General features: G+C 40.0%; 2 protein-coding genes across 2 annotated transcripts in view; one reads left to right on the top strand and one right to left on the bottom strand.

The window, feature by feature from the left end:
• TCTEX1D1 (Tctex1 domain containing 1) overlaps positions 1–12,662 on the top strand; it is a 28,621-nt gene extending 15,959 nt beyond the window's left edge. The window contains exons 3-5 of the mRNA XM_036026254.1: positions 3,031–3,122; positions 10,266–10,390; positions 11,231–12,662. Coding sequence (XP_035882147.1) covers positions 3,031–3,122; positions 10,266–10,390; positions 11,231–11,434 — 421 coding nt within the window. The 3' untranslated portion in view covers positions 11,435–12,662. The remainder of the gene's footprint in view (positions 1–3,030; positions 3,123–10,265; positions 10,391–11,230) is intronic.
• Positions 12,663–21,717: 9,055 nt separating this feature from the next.
• INSL5 (insulin like 5) lies at positions 21,718–25,082 on the bottom strand. The gene is made up of 2 exons (XM_028511262.2): positions 24,152–25,082; positions 21,718–22,197 (listed from the first exon to the last, which is right to left on the bottom strand). Exons 1-2 carry the CDS (start codon positions 24,324–24,326, stop codon positions 21,965–21,967), a joined length of 408 nt encoding a protein of 135 aa, XP_028367063.1. The 5' UTR covers positions 24,327–25,082; the 3' UTR covers positions 21,718–21,964.
• Between the last annotated feature and the right edge of the window lie 585 nt (positions 25,083–25,667).

Below are 25,667 nucleotides of genomic sequence, written 5' to 3' on the forward strand. Positions count from 1 at the left end.
GTGTGAAGAATTGGTGATTAAAATAAGTCTTCTCTTTGAGCATCTCACATTCCAACGGCTTCAATTGAAAACATGTATGTCTTTCTAAGTTAGTATTCTGAATTGACATTTGTAATTCCCAATTTTCAGACGTAGGATCTTTTCTATTTCTAAAAATGTACTGACTTCATATTCTGGTTTAATGTTAATTGCCCAGATTGAAAGTGTTTTTTAATATTTTGTCTTTTTTCAAGGAATAAAAATCTTATTTTTTCTGTTCACCTTATTCTTCTCTTTATTCTTCTCTGTCCCCTTTTTCAACCCATCTCTTTCTAGTGTTGAAACTATCAGGTTCCAGTTCCAAAAAATACCATAAACAGTAGTTTTTTTAAGTATAATTTCTTATAATTTTTCCATGAAGTTATAGTCTTGGTTTATACATGGTCAGCCATCCAAGGTACAGAAATGGAGAGATTAACCAAATATTTACCTTCTGCATGACAAGGGACACCAGGCTTCCGGCAGAGTCCCTGAAACCTCATTCCCTGAAGCCCCGTGTCCTCCGCTAACTCACTCCAAGTTCTGTGTTCTGTTCCTTGCAGCATCTTACTTCCAAGAAACAAACTCTGTGTCAGTTAGAATTTGAATCAGTTATAGCTAATGCTTCCTATAATAATAATTTAAAAAAAAACAAAACGGTGACTTAAACCAAATAGAAATACATTTCTCCTACATAAGAAATATGTAGGGGAGCAGTTCAGGGACCTAGACATCCATTTTTCTGATCTGTAATTCATAATATCACTTCAAGACCCAAGATAGTTGCTGAACTCTTGTCGTCATATCCATATTCCAGTCATCACAGAGGGCTTCTCTTGGTTGAATTAGATCTTTTAAGAAAGCTGTTTCAGAATTTCCACCCAAAACTTTCATTTACATCTCACTGGCTCCCAAGCCACATGGCCCCAACAACACCACAAAAGTCTAAGATTTTGTCTTTAATTTAGAGAGAAACATTCCCAGAAATTTAGTTCTTGTTATGAAGGAAGGAAGGAAGGAAGGCAGGCTAGCAGTTTTTTTGTGTCATTTTACTTTGTTCTTTCTAGTTTTCGATGTGTTTTGAACTTTTTACAATGACCCTACACATGATTACCATGGAAATAAAAAGACACTAAATGAAATTACCTTCCACAAAATCAAAAGTCACTGCGGAAGTTTCTATTTGCATACGGTCTTCAGCTGGCAGGGGTTTAAGCTGTCCTTTGACACCAATTTCATACTGAAATATTATAAACTGTGAATATCAATTAAGTAACATGGTAAGAGCAAAGCAATCAGGAGGACTGTTTGTAAAAATCTTATTTGCTTTTTATCTTTGTCTTCTAACTTCTACTGGCTTGAGTTTTGTACCAACTCCACTTCTTTTTCTATGAGTTTTAGTATGGTATTCAGTAGGGGAAGAAATAGGGTATTTCTTATTATACCTTCTTGTGTGTGTGCAAGTTTTCATTTCAATAACTAATTTTTTCAGGTAGTCATTACTCCTATTTCATTCTGTCAGATACAATCACATGTGAGACTTTGCCACCAAGAGGTAAATAGGGTATTTGAAATAAGTCTGCCTTTCCTATACGTATGAAAGGAAGCCTTTGTGTCGGTTCCCTGTATCTCTGAAATGGGTAGAATAATGATCTTTTACTTACTTCAAAGAGTATTGCGACATAAGATAAGATCATCATAGAAAATGTTTGCAAAGTTAAAAGTAGCATTTGTAATATTGGGACAGGCTGGCTTATCTTAGAATCAAGGGGCTTATGCGACTCTGGTTGTTCTCAGCAGAAGCTGTAGTCTTTGGTACTGCCCACAACACCTGCAGCCAGTGTAACCAAACAGGTTGGTTGCTACTTCAAAGGGCAGCAAAAAATTGAGGACAGCAGGGTGTTACAAGAATAAAGACTAAATCACTAATCCAGAAATCCATCGTGAAAAAGCAGCCATAATTTCTTGCATCACCTTCTTGGGCTGGGTGGTAAACCTTAATTTATTGTGTAAACTCTATTGTATTAAAGAATTTTAAAATATATGTTATCTGTGATTGTCTTAAAATACATTTTTGCAAGAAGTTCACTGATTCCAAACAGTTGAGAACAAAGTGTTTTAAAACTCCTTTTAGGTGAAAAATAAAGTCCCAGAAGATTAGGGACAAATATCTCTTTCTTGTTTAATTAAAGCAAAAACATAGCCTGCTTATAAAAGTGGTCACTTCGAAAACACATACGCACTATTATATTTTCTCCTTTGAAATGACATCTGGCTTAACCTCCATTTCTCACAGGTGGAGAGGACTGGGGGTAGAGCGTTCTGAGACTGCCACTGGTGACAGTTGGATTTCCTCTGAATTAGGTTGAATTAAGTAGTGCCTGGGGGACACAGGGGCTCCTCTTGAATTGGGTCTCCTGTTCAGCACCTGGATAAGCTATATTGCCTTGGTACCAAGCCTCAACCCTTTCTTCATGTTGAAAAAGGGTGATTGATGCTTATTGATTTACGATAGTTTGGGTGATTGTGGTTTCTCTCACCACATAGATGAGTGTGGTCTTTTCTTTTTTCCTACTAAAGGGATTTGTGAGGACATAGAATAGAACACTCCTTACAACCCCCTTTGTATACACAGAGTGGGTTTTCCCAGCACTTGAAGCTTTCTCGTATATTGCCCCAGTCCTTTTTGTGGCTCTGTCCACTTGAGGAGTGGTGATGGCAATGGCTTTTGAAACGTGGATTTTGTTACCCCACCCACAAAGCCAACCATACCACTTTTTTACAATCTCGGAAGCCCGGAGCACTGGCACTGGGCTTGAACACTATACTGAGACCTCCTCACACTTTAATGTTTCCATTTCTCAAATGGTTTAAACAGAATCACTGGGATATTTACATGGGACTGCTTGAAATATTTAGAGAAAATTTTACCTTGGTAACATTTTTGCTAAAAGCAACATTGTGTTTTATTATTGTTGTAATAACTATTGGAATTTGCTTCCTTGCTTTTAGCTCTCTGAGTGCTGTGTCTTACGTGGACGAACCTAGCCAGCGTGATGTTGCCTCTCGCCTTACAGTTCAGATGGAAAACACCTATCAGCTCGGTGTGTTATTTTATCATTTGCTTCTATCATAAATGTCTAATATCCTGAGTGATATTTACTTAAGCTAATATCTGATAACCTGGCATTATCTTCAATGCTAATACAATCTAAGGGATCTTAATCGACTGATTCGATGCTGCTTTGATGTCTTCTGTTTTTTTTTACATGTCATCACCCCCAAACTTTACTGCTTTCAGAGGGTTCTCTACACCTCGAACTCAGCAGCACTGAGGTGGCAGGTCTCCATGGGCTGGAGGCCCAGGTTTCTCCCTGGGGAGAAATATGTCTCCATGGAGATAGCTGGACAGAGGGCACCTTGGCAAGACCTGGGAGCAAGCTTTTCTCACAGAGGAGTCTCGGGATACCCTGTCTCCCTCAGGGGGCTGAGGCTAGGAGGCCCCACAACCCCCAGCAATTCACAGTTGATTAATGTTACATGAGTCCTAATCAGCTGCCCCCACCCCGAAGAGTCTGGACTGAGCCAGCGGGGGAAATGGAGGTGGGCAGAGGAGGGTGCATCCTAAAGAAATATGGAGGTTTGGAGGGGTCATGTGTGTGGAGACAGGTCAAGTCTGGATCCCTTCACCCCATCTCCTGGTCTGCTTGTGCTCATACAGAACCACTGACCTGTCCTCCTGGAGGCAACCGTGAAAACGCTTTGAGGTCACCAGAGAGTAAATGCAGCTGGCAGGGCCCCGTGGCCAGGGAAGGGAGGGGTCAGTGTGGACTTAGAGCCCATACTGTGTCTTGGAAAGCCAGGGTGCAAGACATTGAAAGCCACAGCTCGGGGAGAAGTAACACCTACATCTACATTAACAATTTTCTTTTCTGCCTGAGGATCATGCCTTGCCTCAGACAGTCCCTGCCAGGAAGAATCCTATCACCCACCCTTCACTTTTACAGATGAGGGAGCTGCGTGCCAGCTTGTCAGGGGCAGAGCTGGGCCTGCAGTTGGGGCTGGGTGCCTGCTGATCTGGGGAAGATTCATGGCCAGCAGCAAAGGAGTACGTGCTTGGGGACTGAGAACCATATCATGTAAACACTCTTTCTTTGTTCCTCAGCCAAAGCTGAGTTCCAGCGCAGGACCCTGTGTTGCAACACCCTGCAAAGTGTCATGCATCCTCCCAGGGTCAGGCATTCCTCCTTCCCTGACTCTGTCGGAACAGTTACTGGGTCTAAAAGGAGTCCGATGGCCAGGCAAGGGGGTCAGAGGGCCCCCTATTTTCCCAAGGGGACTCACCTGTGCCTGGCCCTCTACTGACCTGGGGCAGGGGGATGGTCTTTAGACACTTGACTCCTGATGCTGTTTTAATTTTTCCTCTGTGAAATGGGACCAACTCCCGTTGCCTATGTTTCTGTCAGTGTTTCCTGAACACAAGCCACTCACCAGGAGGCACTGACGTGCACTCTACCACTGAAAGAAGAGTTCACTGAGTATTTGGGGTTTATCCTGTGGAGCTATTTTATATATACTTGCAACAAAGTATATATTTAAAAATTGAGATAAAAGAGATATGCATTAAAGTTTTTTATCCAACAAAACCAACCAATGCTGTGCTGGGTGAAGAAAGTCTTCCAGGCACTAGTCCCCTGCTGACAGAGATGTTTATCCCTCCAACTGAGGTTTCCATCTTTCAAAACAAAGCTCTCTGCACCTGCCCCTGTGCTCCCCGGGGAGTTCGCAGTGACTATCTTTTCCCATTCAGGTTTCCTCATAGACCTACTTGTTGTCTAAATGTGTACCTGCCCACTATTATCTGAATTGATATGTAATTACTGCTACATAGAAATCCACGGGGCCTACCCAATGACCAAAGGAAGACTCTATGGGCCAGAGTGGTTCCACCTGTGGCAGGTAACCTCAAGAAAATTACAGACCATCAGCACATCCCATAGGCCTTGTAGCGAGTTTTCTACCGTAATCCCCAAGACTACATGGATTACGAGGCTCCGTAATTAGTCAGTCTACTGGTATTTCCATAGTGCTATGGTAGACAGCTAATATTCCTGCCATCCAATACACTTTTATGCTGCTTCTGATAACCATACCCAGTTTTTTGGGGGGAGAGCCATCATTACCACATTGGCTCATAACATTCTGCTGAAGCTGACACTGGCCTCAGAGATGTAACAGTGGCTGATTCTGGGATGGTATGGAACCCTTTGATTGGTCAAGCCAATCAAAGCCTTGATATTCAGTTCAGGAAACATTGTTTCAGCCGGTGAAGATGCAGATCAGGCCCTGAAACCTGAAAGAACATAGGCGTTCTGGCAGCTTTGCTATCTTTGGCCCTCCACGTGAAGCCCTGAGACTGAGAAAGAACTAAATCCTAGTGTCATCAGTTGAGTCCTGAATCCAAAGTGCTCTCTGCCTGCTTAGTTAGGCAAGCTGAGTTTGGGTGAGGGTGTCTGCCACTTATAACTGCAAGATCTTAGCCATTCAGTGCCTGTGATTTTGGGCTCTGCACACTGAAAGGGCTGGAATCAGATTTCAATAAGATAAAGGAGTTGAAATAGAAAGTCATGTGTCTCTTCTTCCTCAGATATATTTTCATAACTTATTTCCTAAGATAAACAAACTAAATCGTCTTATCAGTTCTAGAAGTACTGGGTGTTGAAACAAGTTGGAAAAGTAATTTCTAAATACCTTAGTGTGTGTGTGTGTGTGTGTGTGTGTGTGTATAAAATTATACATAGTATTTTCATATTTTTTTACAAAAAGTCATGTGAATTATTCTCTTATGATTAAAGTTTTTATGCTTGACAATACTTTTTTTAAGCATTCAACTAGCCATCTTATTAAAATCAAAAACATATTTCAACTTCTATTATCCCTGGGTTTATTTTGCATCTGAAAGCTACTCTATGGGCTTTTGGTAAAGATTTTCTCATATACACAAAACGCCATACTGACCAGAATAGTGTGGGGCAGGAGGGGCAAACATCAATCACCAGCATTATGGTGTGTATTTTTTGCATTCTATCCAATAATATTTGTATCATCTAAACATAACTTAAATGTTTAGTATATTTTGTCCTCCCTTTATCTGAGTAATTATAGCCACCAAGAATGAATGTAATGTATTCAGCCATGCACTATGAAAAACAGAGACATTTATTGAAAAACATACAAGATACAAGGAACGTTGTACATAGGACAATGATGCCTCCGTCCCCTTCAAAGTAGACACCTTGGGACCTTACACAGTTCTCCTGGTTGCCATCAGCTGTCCCAATGTATTTTCCTGAATCTCACAGATGCTCTGAAAGCTCTTCCCTTTCAAAGGTGATTTTAGTTTTGGGAAAAGCCAGATATTCCAGGGTGTCAAATCTGGGCTGTAAGGGGGGCTGAATCACCTGAGTGATTTTGCTCTTTTGCCAAAATACAGGAACAGGTGCATTATGGTGATGAAGCTGCCAATCACCAGTTGCCTATAGCTGGCAGCCTTCTGAATCACCCAAGTAGTTTCTGTGGAGGAATATTCAAGCTTAATGCCAGATTTGATGGAGATTCATTGCTCTACACACTTGGTCATTTTTAATGTGATGGTCACACTATATACATGCTCACTCAGTGGCATCTACTGCCCCCACTGACTGGTACAGGGAAGCGTCATTGTCACACTGTGCATTCCAGTCCACTCTCCTTAGCTGCCAGGTTGTTGTGCAAACCATTCTCACTATATTAACAATGGCTGGACTTTTCTGGTCAGACCTCATATATCTAATGAGTAATTTTTGTGTAGGTGGCAGACACTGTTCTAAGCACATTAAATAGTGTCACCTCATTTAACCCTAACAAAAAATAGTCCTGGTAATTCTTATTACCTCAATTTGAGGAAGCTGAAGCACAGATATATTAAATAACAAAATTTTTAACTATTCTCTCTTAAATCTATTTTTATTGACAAACTTTTCTTTTCTTTCTTCCTTCCTTCCTTTCTTTTTTATTCATCTGACCTTCAGGTCCTTAATTTTTGATTTCTAAAACAATTTTTTCCTCCTAAGGAAAATAATGTTCAGAAAAAAGGAAAGAAAAAAAGCTTTGACATTCACATCAGTTGACTCTGAAAGTAGCTTCAGGAGCTTATTTGGGAAGTCAAAGCTGAACACCGACTCTTTTTCCTCTCTCTGCATCTCAGCACCCCTGCCTGAGCAAGGCAGTGCTGATTCTGGCTGTACAGCGGAACATCACAAAGAAGTGAGAAAAGTTCATTCCCGTACTTCAAAATATTTCAGAATAGAACCTGCTTAATGAGATTTTAAAACACTAAGCAAAGCACCAAAAGGACATTGGTACAAGCCGAACACGGGAGCTACTGGAAACAGGGACTCGAGTGCCACCAGGATTCTACCCTCCCAGCACGGAGCTGTCTTGTTCCTTCCCACCCTGAGAAACGTGGCCTCCAGCATTGCTAAGGGCCACGTCATAACTTTGTCACACAAAGAGCCTGGCGTTCCTTTCTCCCCAGTTCCAGTTTGAAATAAAAATTCCAAGAAAGGACTAATTGGTCTGGCCTGGGGCAGGTGCCTCCGCTGGCCAATCAAACTTGTTGTCAGTGCAGCAGGAGGCCCAGTTCCTGGACAGGGAGGTGCTGCTCCCAGATGACCAGAGGTGTGCGAGGCGGACAAACACCTGCACTGCTCTCCAAAGGGAACAAGGCCTGTGGTCGCCGTCACGCACGACCACATCAAGTTTCATGTGAGTGATGCAGGTCACGTCCTGTATGTGGGACATGAGTACTTGTTAGGAGCAAGGAAAAAAGAGAGGAGACATTTAGTCCAAGCTTGTAATATTTTAGAATTTCTTAAATAGAAAGAGGAAAAATCACCTCCAAAGTTAGCCTCGTTTCACTGGAATCTCTGAGTAGAAATCTAAGAGCTCCATAGAAAGCGACACCAGGGCCGACAGGGACTGGTGCCCTCCCTTGGACCCCACGAGGCCGGAGCAGTCAGGTCCAGCCTCTCACAGGCAGATAACTGCTTATGTCTGTCCTGTAGAACAGAGATTCCTGCTGAGTAAATATTGGGATTGATCATCTCACTCATTGTATCGGATGTCTTTGTTTTAACATGCCCAGATTCGTTCCCTACACTAGCATAAATTTAATTGAACAATTTCTATATGATCATCAAAATTAAAATACTACTTATTGAGCCTCAGGAGGCTGACTTAACTCAACTATAACCATGGGCTATAATTGTCCGGTTAAGTTCAGTCAATAGGAAACTTCAGTAGGAAGTCACAGGGTGGAAGGAGTGTGAGCTAGGATTTACTCCCCACCCTGCCTGTGGGTTCTTTTCAGGCTGTTTCCATCCATCAATAGAAGGACATAAACTGCACTCAAGGGAGTCTGCTTCACATACCTCTTGTAGGATCTAGTAAGAGTTCCTCCATCAGATCCCTGGAGCCTGGGGTAGGGTGAGGGTAACACCCTCACTTCCACCAGCCACGAGGTTGTTTCCTTGGTGATTTCCTGTATCCTGCTCAGGCTTCTCTCCATGGTCTCTTCATCATTACATCCTCCTGGAACTGTCTTGAGTGTGTTCTGTGTTCCCTTAGGCCCTGACTGATACAGGAGTTAAAAATAAACACTTAGCCCTGGCTGGCATAGCTCAGTGGATTGAGCATGGGCTGCGAACCAAAGTGTCGCAGGTTCGATTCCCAGTCAGGGTACATGCCTGAGTTGCAGGCCATAACCCGCAGCAACCACACATTGATGTTTCTCTCTCTCTCTCTATCTCCCTCCCTTCCCTCTCTAAAAATAAATAAATAAAATCTTTAAAAATATATAAAAAATAAACACTTAACAGATTCTGATGACTGCTACTTAAATATATTCTTGATCTCATTCCTTTATCTGTGTCAGTTCAGCAAAGAACGGTTGAGTCTCTGTGCTCCAGGCCCTGGGCACATGTGTTTTACAGTGACAGAAAGACCATGAGGTTGGTATTCCCAGGAGGTGCAGGTAAGATTCCTGGAGTGTGGGATAAAGAAGATCCATCCGAAGCTTCTCTTCTGAATGTGGACTAAAGGTGGTTAACAATATGAGCTCTTGAGTCAGAATCGTCTGTGAGTACATCCCAGCTCTGCCACTGTGTGATTCTGGGCAAGTTATACAATACATTTCAACCTGTTTTCCCACCTGTGTAATGGAGGTAACAGATTCCCCCCCCCCCAGAGATTTACTGGAAGATTATATAAGGTGATAAACATGAAATTCTTGCAGTGTCTGACAAGTAGAAAATGCTCAATAAAGGTGGCCATGGTAAAGGTGATTATACCATGATTGTTATCTATACGTGTTTGATTCTATTTATTTCAGAAATCATATAGTAAACATTTCTTGTATCTTTCACATTGTATTAGACTCTGAAGAGGATAGAATCTGACCTAGCTTATCGTTTCACTGGGAAGACAGGCAGGTATGCCTTAGCTGTTAGGCAGATTAGGAGCCAGGATAACAGTGGGAGCCTGGTGCATTGGGAGTACAGAGAAGAGAGGAGTGATTTTTATCTGAAGAGAGAAGGAAGGCTACCTGGAGAAGGCTTTTGAGCTGGCCTCGAAACAATGGCTATTTATTTCTCAGAAGAACAAGATGGGAAAGGGTGTTCCATTTAAAAAGAAGAGCAAGTGCAAACGTACAAGCATCCTTTCGAAGAGAGCTGAGGTCCATGAGACAAAGCAGGCTCCGTGGGGAGAGCTGTGATGATGGGAGAAGAAGCTGTAGGTTGGTGGCAGCTGAACATTAGGCCTTGCTAAGGGAAATACCACAGTAAGAGCTGGGATTTAGAGCAATCTGTCCAGTTGCAACACGGTAGATAGACTGAAGGGGGAGGAATGTTTTAAGACTTGGAAGTCAGTCGTTAACAGTGAAAACTGGGAAGGGGGATACTTGCCAACGTCAGCCCTCCGTGGCTGAGCATGCTCTTCAGGTAGTCTGGTAAATGGGTGAGTTCATTGTCCTGTCTTCTGCCAGAGAACTGACTGGAAACATAATTACAACTACTTTTTTCTTTAAATGAAGGCCACACAGAAGATTCACTGTCTCTTCGTGCTTCAGTACTCTTAATTAGCCAATGTGGTGGGTGGGTTATAATATGAAACGACTTCTTAGAAAGAAATTCTGTCTGTATTTGCAGGGCCTAGCAAACATTTTCCTGTGGCTATTGTCAATCATATTCTGAAAGATGTGTTAACTAACTCTCTGCAAGAAGAACAATATGAACCAGAGCTCTGCAGACAGATGACTAAAACGATTTCTGAGGTAATGTGGATTTTGCCTAAAGTGCTAACTGTAACTAGAATATTTGCTGAAAAGCACAACCCCCTACTTTTTGAAGGAGGCAATTAATTTGCAGTATAGCAGAAAAAAATTTGCTTATTTATATTTATTTGTTAAAATATTTATTAGGTCATATTCTGTGTGTATGTAAAAGCCTTTGTCTAAACAATCATTATGTACATCACTACATGCATTTTGTGTTAAAAATGTATAAAACTGCCCATTTATTTTAAAAATCATTATAAAAGATCAAATATTTTAATGACCATTTCTCTCCCCCAAGGCAACTTCAATGGCCACCAACCACAGACATTTAAATACATTTCTGTTTTTATCAACTAAGGTGCTGGGACTCTGTCAGGTTTTCTCTGCTTGCTTTTTTATAACAAAGTCTTTAATAAACAAGTATGATTAGTCATATTGCAGGGGACCCCAGATATATGGGCTCTTAGTGAGACATGAACAGGATGGTATAACTTTAATGCCAACATTTCTTGAAGGGAAACCATCTTAAGGTTTCCAAAAAATGTAATAAATCTACTCAATTCTGTTTTCTGGATTATAGTTTTTTTCAAGTTTCTTAGAAAGTATAGATTTATTGCTGGTGCTATTCCTTTGCCCCTAAATGTCCTCTCTCGTGAGGGCAGTACTTGAAGCGAATGTAGCTTCAGCTGTAGCTCTACAACAGTTATTGAAAATATCTGCAGTGGGTCATACCACTTTCCTAAGTCAAATCCACTATATTTGTGACAAATATTGATATTCGTAAGTTTTAATGTAGCTATAGGAAGTGAGAGCCTTTTTTTTCTTTTTAAATTCCAGGTCATTAAAGCGCAGGTCAAGGCCTTGCTGGTCCCACGCTATAAGCTGATAGTGATGGTTTACATCGGGCAACTGAGCGGCCAGAGCATCCTCGTTGGGAGCAGGTGCCTCTGGAACCCTAAAAGTGATAACTTCGCATCTTATGTTTTTAGAAACTCTTCACTCTTTGCTCTTGCAACTGTCTATGCAGTTTACTTTGAGTGACTGAAAATAAGAAACATAGTATTACTGTTTTAAATCAAGAAATAGGCTATATCTAAGTACACGAAAGTTTTACTGACTAAAAGTTTTAGAAAGAAATGCTAATAGTTCAAACAACTGGAAGATTTTGGATTTTTTAAAATACTTTTGGGAAGTTTGGGGAAGGGAAGGGTGGCACAAGAAAGAATTTTGTTTACCTCAAGAAGGAACTAAGTTTTTGTTCTATTGGATTTTTTCCATAGACATGGATTCTTATTAAATATTACTTTGGAGTAATTATTTAATTACTCTTCAATTAAAGAGTTAGAATTTCCTGCGTTGTTTTTTAATGAGAATTTTTTTTTAATGTGGCTGTATACTTAGACCAATAAATGGCAGTAGAATATCCAACATGGTATACACAAATGATAAAAGTATGTCTCAGTGCTGCATATAAAAGAATACTGGCTTTCATTTGCTACTTAATAAATTGAGCAGCATTCATTAGCTGCAATTACTGTTACATGTCATGTACCTGACAGTTGAAACTGGTGAGGTAGAATTAATGATTTCATAACAATTATCATAGTCCCACGGGGCTGCTAGCTAAAACTAGAAGCTCTTGTGGATTGCCTGTACTTTACAAAAGTGTGGGAGAACTGAATGTCGGCTCTTCAATAATGGAAACTATAAAGCCTTTTAGGGCACTGAAGTAATCGCTGTGATATTAAATATACATGATGCTTAATAGTTAAGTGTATTTGTAACACATACAATCATGTATTCAGATGAGACACTGGTTTCGAATATACACTGCCTAATGTGTCTTTGAATGGGTTTTCCTAGGCTAACCAACTTTTACACAAAATACATACCTGGCTGCTTAACAAATAAACGTGTGTTTAGTATTTTGTTCTTACGAGTTTATACTAAGTGACCCGGTGTGGTTTTGAATGGATAGCACTAAAATTTACAGGGCTGAGACAGCTCGTTATTCTGCTGGTTAATGCAGCTAGTGCCACGGATCATTTACTTTTATGGGGCGTTCAGCCCTTTCTGTGCACGTAAAACAATTCTGTGGCATTGTTTTTGGATGGTAAGTGGACTGCCTAGAGGACATTGTTAAAGGTCAAAGACAAATGGTACGCATATGGAGAAAATTAGCAACGCTATAGTTCTAAGAAAAAAATGATATGTAAGTCATATCAAAATGAATTTAACAAGTGGGAAAATAGGCAGTGCTTTATTGTTTTAAAGAATATTGATGTTGTCCTGGCTGGCAGCATAGCTCAGTGGATTGAGCGCAGGCTGCAAACCAAAGTGTCGCAGGTTCGATTCCCAGTCAGGGCACATGCCTGGGTTGCAGGCCACAGCCCCCAGCAACCGCACATTGATGTTTCTCTCTCTCTTTCTCCCTCCTTTCCTTCTCTAAAAATAAATAAATAAAATATTAAAAAAAAGAATATTGATGTCTTATTTTCCCCCAAAATGGCATGTACTAAAACCACATATACCTTCTAAATCCCTGGCCTTCTGCTTCCTCTGGCTTTTAAGGTAGCTTTTCAAAATGAATTAGTCAATTTTTGTTATTTTTTTCTGTTAGTGCCTTAGTGGGACTACATCTGTGTAATAATTTATCAAAACCAATACTGTCAATCTCCCTAGGCCAGCTTGGAGCCTGGATTGTGTCATAAACATGGTAAGTAAATGAGCTTCATGGCTTCATCACACAGTTGCAAACACCTCCTCTCTTAGAACAACTTCAGGGGAAATCATAGAAAAACTTTGCGAGACTAAATAAGATTGAAGAAAATTCTTTAGTGTGTAGAAACCTCTTTATAAAAATGGGGTTTTTTTTTTAGAGTTCTAAACTCTTATCCATGATATTTTTTTACCATCTGTCCCAGGCTGTGTTAGGACTCAAACCTTAAGCGAGATGACTATTAAAAAAACAAAAAGGAAGCTGTTCCCAGCTCACTGCCATGTACTGTATGTAATTTAGATAGTCAGTGATGAATAGGAACATACAGTTAAAACTCACTAATTGTGACTAACTTAGAAGAACACTAGTTATCACAAAAAACCTCGAGGTAGGAAATTTGATGGATGTGTTAGCTGAAGCCAGCCATAGTGGTAAGCACATTGCAATATAAAAATATGTCAGATCAACACATGATATGTGGGGGGCTCCGCCCACAGGGTCCCCCTGGCCACCATGGATGAGAATAAGTCTACCAAGACATGATCTGCTTGGGGAGGAAAGGTGGCTAATCTCTCAAAGGAGAAGGGCCAGGAGCCTGTTCCTCAATGGGCTTTTATTGGGTTCATTTGCACAGGAATATAGATAAAGCTCATTAATAATTGTCAGGCAGTAAGGATCAAACAATAGATAACAAAGAGCTTTGAGGGCCTATTCTGAGTCAGGGTCCAATAGCTGAAGAGCTGTAAAACTTTGAGGAATGAACTTACTTCTTGTTTGGACCCTTATCATTCAACTGAGAGCATTGTAAAAAAAAGCAGGTTTCACAGGATTTTACATATTCTTTCTTAGGCCTGATTACTTAGGGAACCCGCTCTTTCCAGCACAGGGCTGCACCACCCTCTGTCATTGTTTCAGGCTTAGGTGGAGCAAGGAAAGTGAGGCAGCCAAGAGATTAGGAGACTCCTCACAGACAGAATGAGGACTCAGGCTTTGTCAAAGCTGAGGGGCAAGGGTCCATCACACCCTTTTGCTGTAGCCTCCAAAGTCCTTCCTTGGGGGCCTCCCACATGATCGTGCCTGGCTTAGGTCATTCCCCACTTTGAGAATCTTACATGTCATTGGCTAACTGACCAAGCATTGGGGGCCAGTTATGGATGAAATAAAAGGAGCAGAAGCAGCACTCCTGCCAGGGAGATAAGTTTTTGTCTCCTTAGTGGCTTACTGTTTAAGGTCACTCCTTAGCTTTGGTGGGGGTTACAGCTTCTGAAACCAGGCAGGGTGGTTCCCAACAATGATACACCTTAAAATTACATAATTTTAATTCTATATCAATTTTTTAAATTAAACTTTTAAAAAATGAAATGACACTGTAAATTTGAGGGAATAGTTTTCCTTTGAAACTTCCTGAATTTCCCTGGTACTTTTCTCTCTTAACAGGTGTTTGTAAAGTGCCATCCTCCTTCCCAGACTGGCCACACCCATCTCTACCTTCACTCCTGCCTTTTTTTCCTTCTACTTACAGCAACTTTCTGCACTGCCAGCATTAAACCCCGGTCTCTCCTTTTCTTAAAATCCTTCTTCATCCATTCCTTCCTCCCGTTCTCTCTTCTTTCATCACTTTCACAGTTGAGCTCCTCCTGATTGTTCTCTAGCTAATTTTTAAATAATAGTTTTTTTTCCCTTACTAGACTGAAAACATTGTGATTACACAGACCACACATCCTGACAGCACCTCACAGTAAAATTTAACACATCTTAACTTTCCAAGTAAGAAGCATGTGCTATGACTGAGCTGTACCCTAACTACCAACTCCAAAGACACTAGTGACACAGAGTTTAACTCTGGAGGAACTAGGGTCCTCTAGGGATGACAAGTACACAAGTGACCACAGCACGGGCTACAATATGTTTTTATAAAAAAAAATCCAGAACATCTTTATCTAGATAAGAGGATCAGGGGAAGATTCATGAAGGAGATAGTACTTGTCTAGACTGTGAAGGCGATAAGTAAAATTTCAAGAGACAGAGGAGGTCAGAGTACAGGAAGAAGTCTAGACTGGGTGAAAAGCAGTGCTCATGAAGATAAGTGGTGAGATTGCAAGGGTTCACGAAGGATAGCTTAAATGTCTGGGTTAGAAAATGTCATGGGTAGTCATTGAAGGCTTTCCATTCATTTCCATTCAGCTAATCGTATGCATGAAGTGATTCCTTAAAATAAATCTGTCAGTAGAGAACCGGAAGACCACTTAGGAGAAGTGAGAGATAATAAGAGGCTGAACTAAGAGGTGACATGGAAACAAAAAACAGAAGACTGTTGTATGGGACATTGTAGGGACCAAGTCTTCATGACCAGTCACAGGGGAAGGAGAAGTCAGGTGACTGTAAGGGAACAGGACAAGGCTGTTGAAAGTTTTGAGCCCTGGATGTTTGCTGTCTCAGCTCTGAGTCCTGCTATCCCAGTCACTAGTTAAGTGAACTTAAAAATATTATTCACCTCATTGAGCCACAGCTTCTCTACCTTAAAGTAATGATAATGCTGGTACCTACCTCACAGGGTTTTGGAGTCAGGCTGGGGATGGTGGGGCGGCTGTTGTCTGGGGCAGCCCCATGAGAGAGAACGCTTACTCAGAGGGATGGCTAGGAGGGGCATGTGGGGCACTGCCTCTGCTTGCTAAAAACAAGTGAAAATACATGTTTGCTAAGCTCTCAACGGTACAGTGCCTGATAGGAAGCCCTCCATCCATAGCAGCTCCTGTGATTGCAGTTGAAAGTTTGAGTCTGGGCAACTAGATCAGCGGTCCTGTTAGCAAAAACAAGGAAGTCGGCAGGAAGAATCTGAGGACTGAGATACTAAGTCTGACTTTGTACTTGTTGAATTTAAGTTGATAATGGGACATTCAGACAGAGATATTCTCAGGCAGCTGAAACAGTGGAAGCGGAGCTGAGCTATATCATCAAGGTGAGAGGCTTGGACTTGGCAGTCATCTGGACTGAGACCTAACATCTTCCTCCTGCTTTATAAAATATTCAGCAGCAGCAGCTTCAGCAGCATAGTCAGTACTGACAGCAAATTACAGAGAATTCAGCTAACCCTGAGAATGTCAGCAGGAAACCCTCCCCCAAAATCAATAGGAAAAATCTCCCCCAAACAAATTAAATGATGCTTTCCTTTTGATCTTCACTCTAAAAAATTTCTGTATGACCCATTTCTGTTATCAGACATCATAGGAAATGTAAAGATTCTCTCTCAAAAATATATTAGCATCTTGGATGGAAATATCAATGTTGTTTGTTGTCTGTTGTCATTGTTAATAGAACAACTTTAAAGAAAGCATTCTAGGAGTCCCCTACAATAGAGTCCAGTAGACTATGTGCTGGGAAATTAAGCACTACTTTAGTTTATTGACTTAAAAAAAAAAAAAAACAACTCGAGAATAATTCAATAGAGGGCAATGACTGAAAAAACAATTGAGAAATTATAACTTTTAAATCTAGCATTTTAGAGAGTGAACTGTTTGTTGGGACTGTTACCTGACCTGTCTTTCTAGATATTATTTCAAAAAAGGCATTAAGAAAACTCAACATTAAGTTATTATTGACAATTTACTATGCTTTTTTGCTCCCAAATTTTTAAGGAAGTGGCCTGTACCCACTGACTCAGATTGTCTTTGCTCCTTTCACTTTCACCTCCTGTGACCTGGTTCTCACCCCCTGCGGTGTGTTGTTTACACAAGCAGCAGGGGGGTCTGGTCCCCCAGCCAAAACCCCCAACCATTCCTCCCGCTGCTTGCGTTCCACCTGGCTGTCTTCTGAACTCAGTTGTCCTGAACAGCACTGCGATTCAGGCTTTCAGGTTTGGGTTTTGTTTGTTTGTTTGTTTAAACACATATTTGACAGACAAACATCTCATTTGAGCTTTTGATCTTTACTAGCTGTGTGACGTTAGGTAAAATGATCAGTGTCCCGAGCCTCGGTTTTCTCAAAGGTAAAAATGATTATAGTAATGATTACAACTTCTCACTGATCAATGGTCACTACTCTGTTCCTGCCATCCAGAATGAAAGGGAAAGTGTATGTAAAATGTCTGACCCACCATAGAAGCTTACTCTTGATGTCCAATTTCTTCCTGTAGAACCTATTTTCCTAAAGAACTGAGCATATATTTTAGCAGTTTCTGCTCACCAGCATAGTATAATACCTCAGATTACTTGTTTTTTTTTTCTTTTCAAAGTTTTGATTATCTGCTACTACTGTCTTTGAATGACAAATAATTTCTCCTAAAGTCAACATTTATTATAAAGTCCTATTTGTTTTTCAAATTTAGCCTCTTTTTCCTAATCTCTGCCAGTTTTTTCACTTCTTCCACTCAGATGTCTTGCCTCTTCCAACTTCCGTACTTTCTTAGTTCCTTGCACTTCTTTTGCTTACTGCCACTTATCTTTCCCTGTCATAGAGCCCAGTTGAACTTATATGTTCTCTTCCTTCTTCACATGCATGAGCACATGCAACTAGAAGGTTGATTTGAAACCGGGAAAGGCATTTGTGCTGCCTGTCACCTACCAGACCCAATCAGCAGAGACAGGGATTGAGTCGTTATGGGCGCTTTATTCAGATGGTTGGGGATCTGAGAAGATGGTGGGTATGTACCCTAAGAGACCTTCTTACCTTTCCTTTCAAGCCAGCCTTCTTTTGGGGAGGAAAAAGTATAGGTAAGAGATTTGGAATTCAAGGTAAAAAAAAAAAAGTGTAGGTAATGGATTTAAAATTCAGGAAAGAGGTTAATCAGATAAACACTGCAGTCCAGCAATGTCCCTAACATTTTTTCATCCACTGATCAGTAATTGTCTTTATCCATGTCCTGTGTCCTGGGAGGTGGATAGTCCTTCCCAGGAACGCAATGGCTCAGATACCACCTTGATCGCTTAAGGTCTCTTCTGGAACACAAAGGTCAATCGCTGTGGACTCCTGGAGTCAGAGGGTAGGGGCTGAGCCTTCAGTTCCTGAAACAAAAGCTTTTTACTTGCATTAAATACTAGGCTTATTAACTATTACCTTAAACTAAAATTTTCCAACTCTTGAGTACCACATCAGATTGAGGCTTAAATATGTTAAGTATCTGATTAAAGTTTCCTGTAATGTCTTCTCAGTTTCTTTCCTCGCTTGTTTCATGATGGCACACACTTTTTTTTTTTAATTTTAGCGTAGGATATAACTTAAAACTCATGGTTACCCACCCACCCCTGGGCTACTTTCCCCTAGTTAGCAAAGTGAGGAACCAGTATAAGCAGTATGGGAGCACTAAGCTTCAATTTCCATTTGTAATAGGAAAAGTGAAAGTTGTTGCTTCCACAAACAAAGATGAGAATGGATGGTCTAACAATCAAAAAGAATGAATACCCAGCCTGATTTGTGCAGGGGGTGCTGGGAAATCATTTTAAAATTTATATAAGAAATATTAAGCTTAGAAAGTCTTTTTTTTATTTTAAAACTAAAAACAAGTAAATATTGATAATTATAAAAATATATTATCTTTATACTTTCCTTTTAGGAAATAACAAGAAATTTACTTTAGCAAGACCGTTAAAATTTTTGAAAAACAGCCAATTTGCATCTAGTTCATAAACACATTCAAAGCCTTTTAAGGACCTTTAAAAGCTGGGTCAACCTGAGGAAGTTAAAGTGTTCTTAAGCACACATCAGCAAAATATAAAGGGCCATTTAGTAACCATTTTTAGCTCTGTAGACCATGAGGTCTCTGCCACAACTTCTCAGCTCTGGCCTTGAAGTGATGGGGGACCTGAAGAGTTAAAAATTTTAAGTTTTAGTTATACTTGATAAGTTTAGTGATTAATGCACATTGAAAGATGTTGTTCCAGGAACTGGAATGCTTGACCGGACCCACCCTGACTCCAGGAGGCCTGCAAGCAATTCAGCCTTTGTGCTCTGGGAGGAATGCAGGAGATCCAGACGGTGTCTGAGCCACGCGCTCCAGGGAGAGAACGTCCAGTGACCAGGATGCAGAACAAGTGGTCAGCGGCTGAAGGGGTGCTAGGAAAATTGCTGGTGTGCAGCTTTTATCTGATTGAACTTTTTCCCTGAATTCCAAACCCCTTTCCTACTTTCCTCTGAATTCCAAATCCCTTAACTACTCTTCTCCTTATAAAGATGGTCAGCTTGAGATGAGATGTGAAGATGGTTTTTGAGGGTGCACAACCCACCATCTTCTCAGATCACTGGCATCTGAATAATGTGCCCACAAAGATTCAATCCTTGTCTCTACTTATTGGTTCCAGCAGCACAAATACTGACTTTTCCTGTTTCAGAAGCACAAAAGCAGCCATGGACAAAAACAACCAAGTAAGTGTGGCTACATTCCAGTAAAAACTAAAAAGTTATGCACTTGATTGTATGTGTAGTACACTGCACTGAAGTTTTTAAAAAGTCACCAAGCAAAATATACTATTATAGTTTTTTTCTTCCAAATTTGAAGAATAGGCAATACCTTCATTTCATGAAGTTAGATTAATCTTCCCTGACAAACATAGAGTGATCAATTTTTCTTGTGAACAGACATAAAAATTCCAAATAAAATATTAACAATTCAGTCATTCTGAGTACTAAAAAATATTACACTGTGATTAAGTAGATTTATTTTGAGAATGCAGAGAAATTTCAACATAAGAAAGACTATCTACATAATTCTTCACCTTAACAAAAGAAAAAAGTATCACGATAAAGTTGAATAGGTAGTTGATAAATTCAGAAGCAATTGATAATAAAATAAGTAAGCAATATGTAATAGAATAAAACTCTTTAGATGACTGAGAATATCATATACATATATAATGTAAGACTATTTTGTTATTTTATCTATTTATATTTTCATCATGATATACATTCATGGTTTTCTAATATCATACACTGGTCATTTGGAAAATTTTGGTTCACTGAGTTATGCAGAGCTTACAAATGCTAACACATTTCATTACACAATATCAAATTCATTAATATCACTACTGATGTTCATGTCAGTGAATAAACATTTCCCAAAATTTCTCATGAGTCTGACTTTTACCATCAGCAACAAATACTGTCAGTAGTTTCTCTTGAAGTTACAGGCTCATTTTTGTGTATTTTCAAATCTTGTTTGGTTTAATTTCAAATACCCAAATCTAGCTAATCTCAGTTTTTCGGTCTTTCTTCAAAGAAAAATAATGGTGTTTCATGGGAAAAACAGCCAGTTGGAAGCTCACAATTCTACCGCACAAGTGCTTTTGCTTGAGACAACCATCAGACTGCAAAAGTGCTTCATGCAGTCTTCCATTTCCCCACCCAGAATATTGAAAGGGTTGAAATTTAATATAATTAATTATACTGCCTCATCAAAAGACATTCTTCAGTGAAAGTAACTTTATGAAAGAGCGTGTGGTCATAACAAACACATTGACTGCCAGCACAGTTTGACGTGACAGCTTTATTCATGCAGAGCAGCCTGAGTTTGGATCCAATCACACCATCTCCTTAGCTGTGTGACTCAGGACAGGTTTACTGAATTCCACGGTGCCATGGTGCCTCCCTCCGTCTCCTCATCTACAAAAGAGGGATGAAGCACTACCCGCCGCCCCCCACAGGTTTCCTGAAACAAACGCCAGAAGTAAAATGTGTAAATGCTATGCACAATGTCATGACACAGTTTAAGAACCCAGTATGTAGTAGATGGATTTTAAATACACAAACTATAGTATGGATAAGAGCAGCACTTCAGATGGACAGAGTATGACTAATGTCTGCAACCCACTGAGGAGTTGACTCTCAGAGTTAGAGATGACAACAGTTCTGTGAAAACATCTAATTGCACCACAATGACCCGACAATCTAGGTCTTAATTTCTTTACTTGCAGAATGAGAATAGAATATCTTTTTTTTAATTAGATGTGCTATATATATATATATTTTTAAAGATTTTATTTATTTATTTTTAGAGAGGGAAGGGGGGAGGGGGAGAGAGAGAGAGAGAGAGAGAGAGAGAGAGAGAGAGAGAGGGAGAGAGGCATCAATGTGCAGTTGCTGGGGGTTATGGCCTGCAACCCAGGAGCGTACCCTGGCTGGGAATCGAACCTGGGACACTTTGGTTCCCAGCCCGCGCTCAATCCACTGAGCTACACCAGCCAGGGCTAGAATATCTTTTTATCTCAGCAGAAGGGAGGCAATGCCAAGGGGCACGGATTATAGGGAGCAGCGTATTATCAGACATTTTCTGGATTTTAGCTGTTTGTGGAAGCTGATCCATACATCTATGCCCCAAGCTATTCTCAAGTAGAATTTCAAATAGCTGCATTATATCAAGAAATATTTATTGAACACTCTAAGTGTCTTTGAGAAAAGTACTTTGTTTAGATTCTTATACCTGACAATAAATCAATGTTTTAATTTTCAATATTAATATACAGTAACCCAAAAGTTAAGAGTGGATACTTATTTCTGTTAGATGAAATAACAGTTAATTTTCTTAGTTTTTTCTGCCATTAGCATTTTCTGCTATTTTTAAAATTCTAAAAGGTAAAAAAAAATCACATAAAGCTTTGTTTATGACATTTTTATTGCAATTTTATACAGCATTTGAAATTTCAAAGGATTAGTTAAAATTTGAGAAGAACAGTGCAGTCGTCTTAACAAAGGAAGAAAACAGACTTCAGCGTGGCTTTAACCATTCATGGACAACTTTTAAGAGAGAAAGATTGCCTATCCGAAAGCTGTTATTTAAATTACATAATGCAAGTGTACTGGGCAGCAAGATACTGGGATTAAACATGTGCTAAACCTCTGCCACCCCCTGGATATGTGCTCCTGTCTTAACAAAGAGCACTCAGGTCAGCCATGGAGCAGCCACTAGTGCAGCACAGAGTTTGTAAGTCTCGTCTTGACATCACTGAATGCTTCTTGGCTCCCCAAAGCCCTTCAGTGGGCAGCTGTCCCTGCTGAAGACTCTCCTGCCCCACAGAATCCACCTTCAGAAGGTTTTGTGCTATGCTTTCCTCAGAAACCTGATGCTCATTTGGAAGTTGGAAGTAGTTTTCCCTCTCAGCTGTATGGAAAAGAAAAAAAAAAACTTTTTTAGAGGACCCTGACAAGGAAGGCAGCTACCAAGTTTTACTCTTGGGGAAATACATTGGATTTCTGAAAGAAAATTGAATCCTACACATCACTTAAAAAAAAAACAGTGTTGGTCTGGTTTCAGAGAGATTAGACATTTGGGGGAGAATTTCCAGCCTCCTCATTTTACAGAGGAGGAAACATGAGTGCAGGGAGGAGAGACATATAGTGTCGCTCAGCTAGAGAGTAGCCAAGGCAAGGCTTGACTTCAGTTGTGCTGGCTACCTCTGCTCCACGACCAGCAGCCTCTGAAGATATTAGCTTAGCTACATGCTATAAACCAGAAATGCACAAATGCAAAAGCACCGCATAAATGCCCTGCAAAGCTGATCAGTAAGGGAGAGGAGATTTCAACCTCTGTGTCTGAAAATGAAAGTGGGGCTCCCTCTTTTCATCAGGGTGTTGTTCTCTCTAACTTCGTTTATACTTACTCGTACCTTAGCACACTGGCAAGCACCACGAAAACTCATATGAATGAATGCTGATTGGTAAACCAGTAATTGATCAAACAAATAATATGAGGAAATATTCTGAAAGCCTGTAAAAGGCTAAATAAACAGTAAGTTGGTGGTGTTACAAAGAGATGGCCTCATACAGACACCAGTTCCACTGCTTTGTGTGTTTTGTAGATACAGAAATGTGTTTTTGCTAGTGTATTTGGATTTTCTAACCACAAATCTAGTAAATTATACTTACTCTCTTAAGAATAAAAAACCCTTATTTTTTTCTGTTAAAATCTAGTAACTCTGACCCTCTCACTATTAAAGTGGGGGTGGAAAGTTTATAATTTTTCAAGAAATTAGCTTATTAAAATATAAAAACAGTGGGTCATTTTCAAAACATATTTTTGTTTACCAAAGTCATTTTAAACTGAATGGAAACCTTCACAATCGTGTATGTGATTGCAACATTTATTATTCAATTGTGTTTTCCTTTTTAACTTTCTATGATAAACAACAAACACAACTGATTATTAAAATAAGATCTTGAGTAAATTCTGCCTCATGCTTTATGTAAGATTAGCAGAGAGAATTCCAGTCAAACCTCTAAGTTTCTTGAATTGAAAAAATGGAGAACTGCAGAGTAGTCAGTCCCCTCACTATTTCTGAAACACATGAGGTTCGTTCCTACCTTCAAAATTCAGACCAGGTCATTCCTACTGCTAGAATTCCCACCAGAATTTCACTTCGCCCTACTCCTGGTATCTCCCCAAATGCTACACATCCTTCAGGGCCTCAGTCAAACCCCACTGAGCCCACAGCCCTGTCACATGTTACAACAGTCCACTGTCTTCTTCCCACCTGAGACAGTGTGGAATAAAACAAAAACCTCAGCTCTGGAAGCCAGACAGACTTGGTGTGCTCCCTAGCCACGTGGCATACTGCCTGGGTGAACAGCTTCGTCCTCGGTGAAACGGTAAATGGTGGTAATAGTACTTACTTCACAGACTTCTTATCAGAAGGCTGAATGAAATGTTGCCCATGAAACTCTCCGACACTTTATAAGTGCTCAATAACAGATTCTCTCCTTCCATCCTTAATTTAGACTTGCCCGAATTCCAACTAATTGCCCACGTGTGGGAATCTTGCTACTCTGACACGGCCCTTGAAACCACATACTTCCCTCTGTCCCCGTCGCACCTGCCATAGATGCTGAGAACATCGAAGAAGTTATGCAATCAAATGATCTTTAAGCTGGAGACAAAAAAAAAAGTCTTTATTTTTTGAAAGGTAGCCAGCTCATCTCTTTTCCAAGACGAGCTCAGTTTATTTTGATAATTATAACCCCCTAAATTGACATAAAAGTGGCCTAGCAGTAATTAGAGGAACAGGTACTGAAAGAAGCCTGAAAAAAATGAACAAAGGAGTCATGTGAGTTCACGTTACCTTGCTGGACTTGAGGGGTCCCTTCCAGGTACCTTCGCCACCTGGAGCTAGCGCAGATGTAGACGACTGTTCTCACGTACTCGCGCCCACAGAGCTTCACAGACTTCGCACTTGTCACTTCGGACGTGGCAAGTAGGACAGAGAATAGAAATAAAGTGAAAATGGAGGCCTTCATTTTGCTGAGGAGCAAATGAGAATCTAATACGTTGAATATGGCCAAATCAAGTCTGAAGTTACCTTCATACTGTTGTCCAATTTATACTAACATTCTTGACATTTTATTGGTCAGAACCTCATTTTAACAATATTTGCTAAGAATATAACCTACACCAGGAAGTTTTCATCATGTGTTTTTATGATTATTGCTAGTTATTCAGTCACTTCTGAACGCCATCCCTTCACATCGCTGCATCTGTGAGACAATAATGGAACACTATATAGGGAGACATCATGGAAAACTCATAGGCTTTGGAAGCAGCCAACATAAATTTCAATGTCAGCCTTGCCGCTTACCTAGTGACATAAGCAAGTTTTAAACTCTTTAAACCTCAGTAACAGTATCTCTAGAATGGAAAACCTGTGTCATAAGGGTTTTATGAGTATTGAGATCTACATTTACATCAAACCAATGAGACAGTAAACTTAAAAATTTAGGTTCTCATGTTTTGCATTTGAATCTCAGTTCCCCACTTACCAGATCTACAATCTTAATCAAAATATATAACTTCCCCAAGAAGCCTTCTCTGTACAATTGTGCTGATAATGTAACTACTTTCTAGAGTTGATGAGATCATGTGTCCTGCTTGACAAAATAAAGTCAGTAATTGTTGATTATCTTCTTCCCTCATGATTGGTATGGACTAGAAAAATAACTTTCCCTTAGAATACAGGAGAGTTTCTCTGACTAGACTCTTATTATCTTTCATTCTGTGGCTTAATAGAAAGATAAAGCCATAATTCCCCAAATGCTAAATAATGAAATGTGTCTTCTGGTCAACATTCTGAAGCACTAGTTCTTGCAGAGTTCTTACCCAAACTGAGAATGCTGGAGTTTAGATCTTAAAGAAGTGTGGACCCACTTTTTAGCAAATTGAACAAGTACTTGTTTAGTTAATTCTGTTGATTCCTTCCTTGTCTGTATGTAACCTTGGGCTGAAATGATCTCACCCATACTTCTTGTGACATCGTTGTTTTTCTGTGGAGAAGCCTTGTACAGGTTTAGATGCTATCAAACTCTAAAAGATTGAGCCAAAGACACCTCACACATTTTTGAAAGTTCGCATTCATTTTCTGTAGGCCTTCAAGCATGCTGTTTTTTTCACCTGAAACTCCTTTTCCTCTTCTCCTTAAAACTAGTTCACTTCTAGTCTATGAGTATCTGTAGAATAGATGTTAAAATACCATTTACCTAGATACCTTTTTGCAAAATTTTACAGATAAAGCTTTCTTACCATTCAATTTAGTAATTTTTTTAAATGCCCTATCAAAAAAACTGCCTCTCTTCCTCCCTCCCTTC

This window comes from Phyllostomus discolor, chromosome 5 (assembly GCF_004126475.2).
Source record: "Phyllostomus discolor isolate MPI-MPIP mPhyDis1 chromosome 5, mPhyDis1.pri.v3, whole genome shotgun sequence".
Taxonomy (NCBI): Eukaryota; Metazoa; Chordata; class Mammalia; order Chiroptera; family Phyllostomidae; genus Phyllostomus; species Phyllostomus discolor.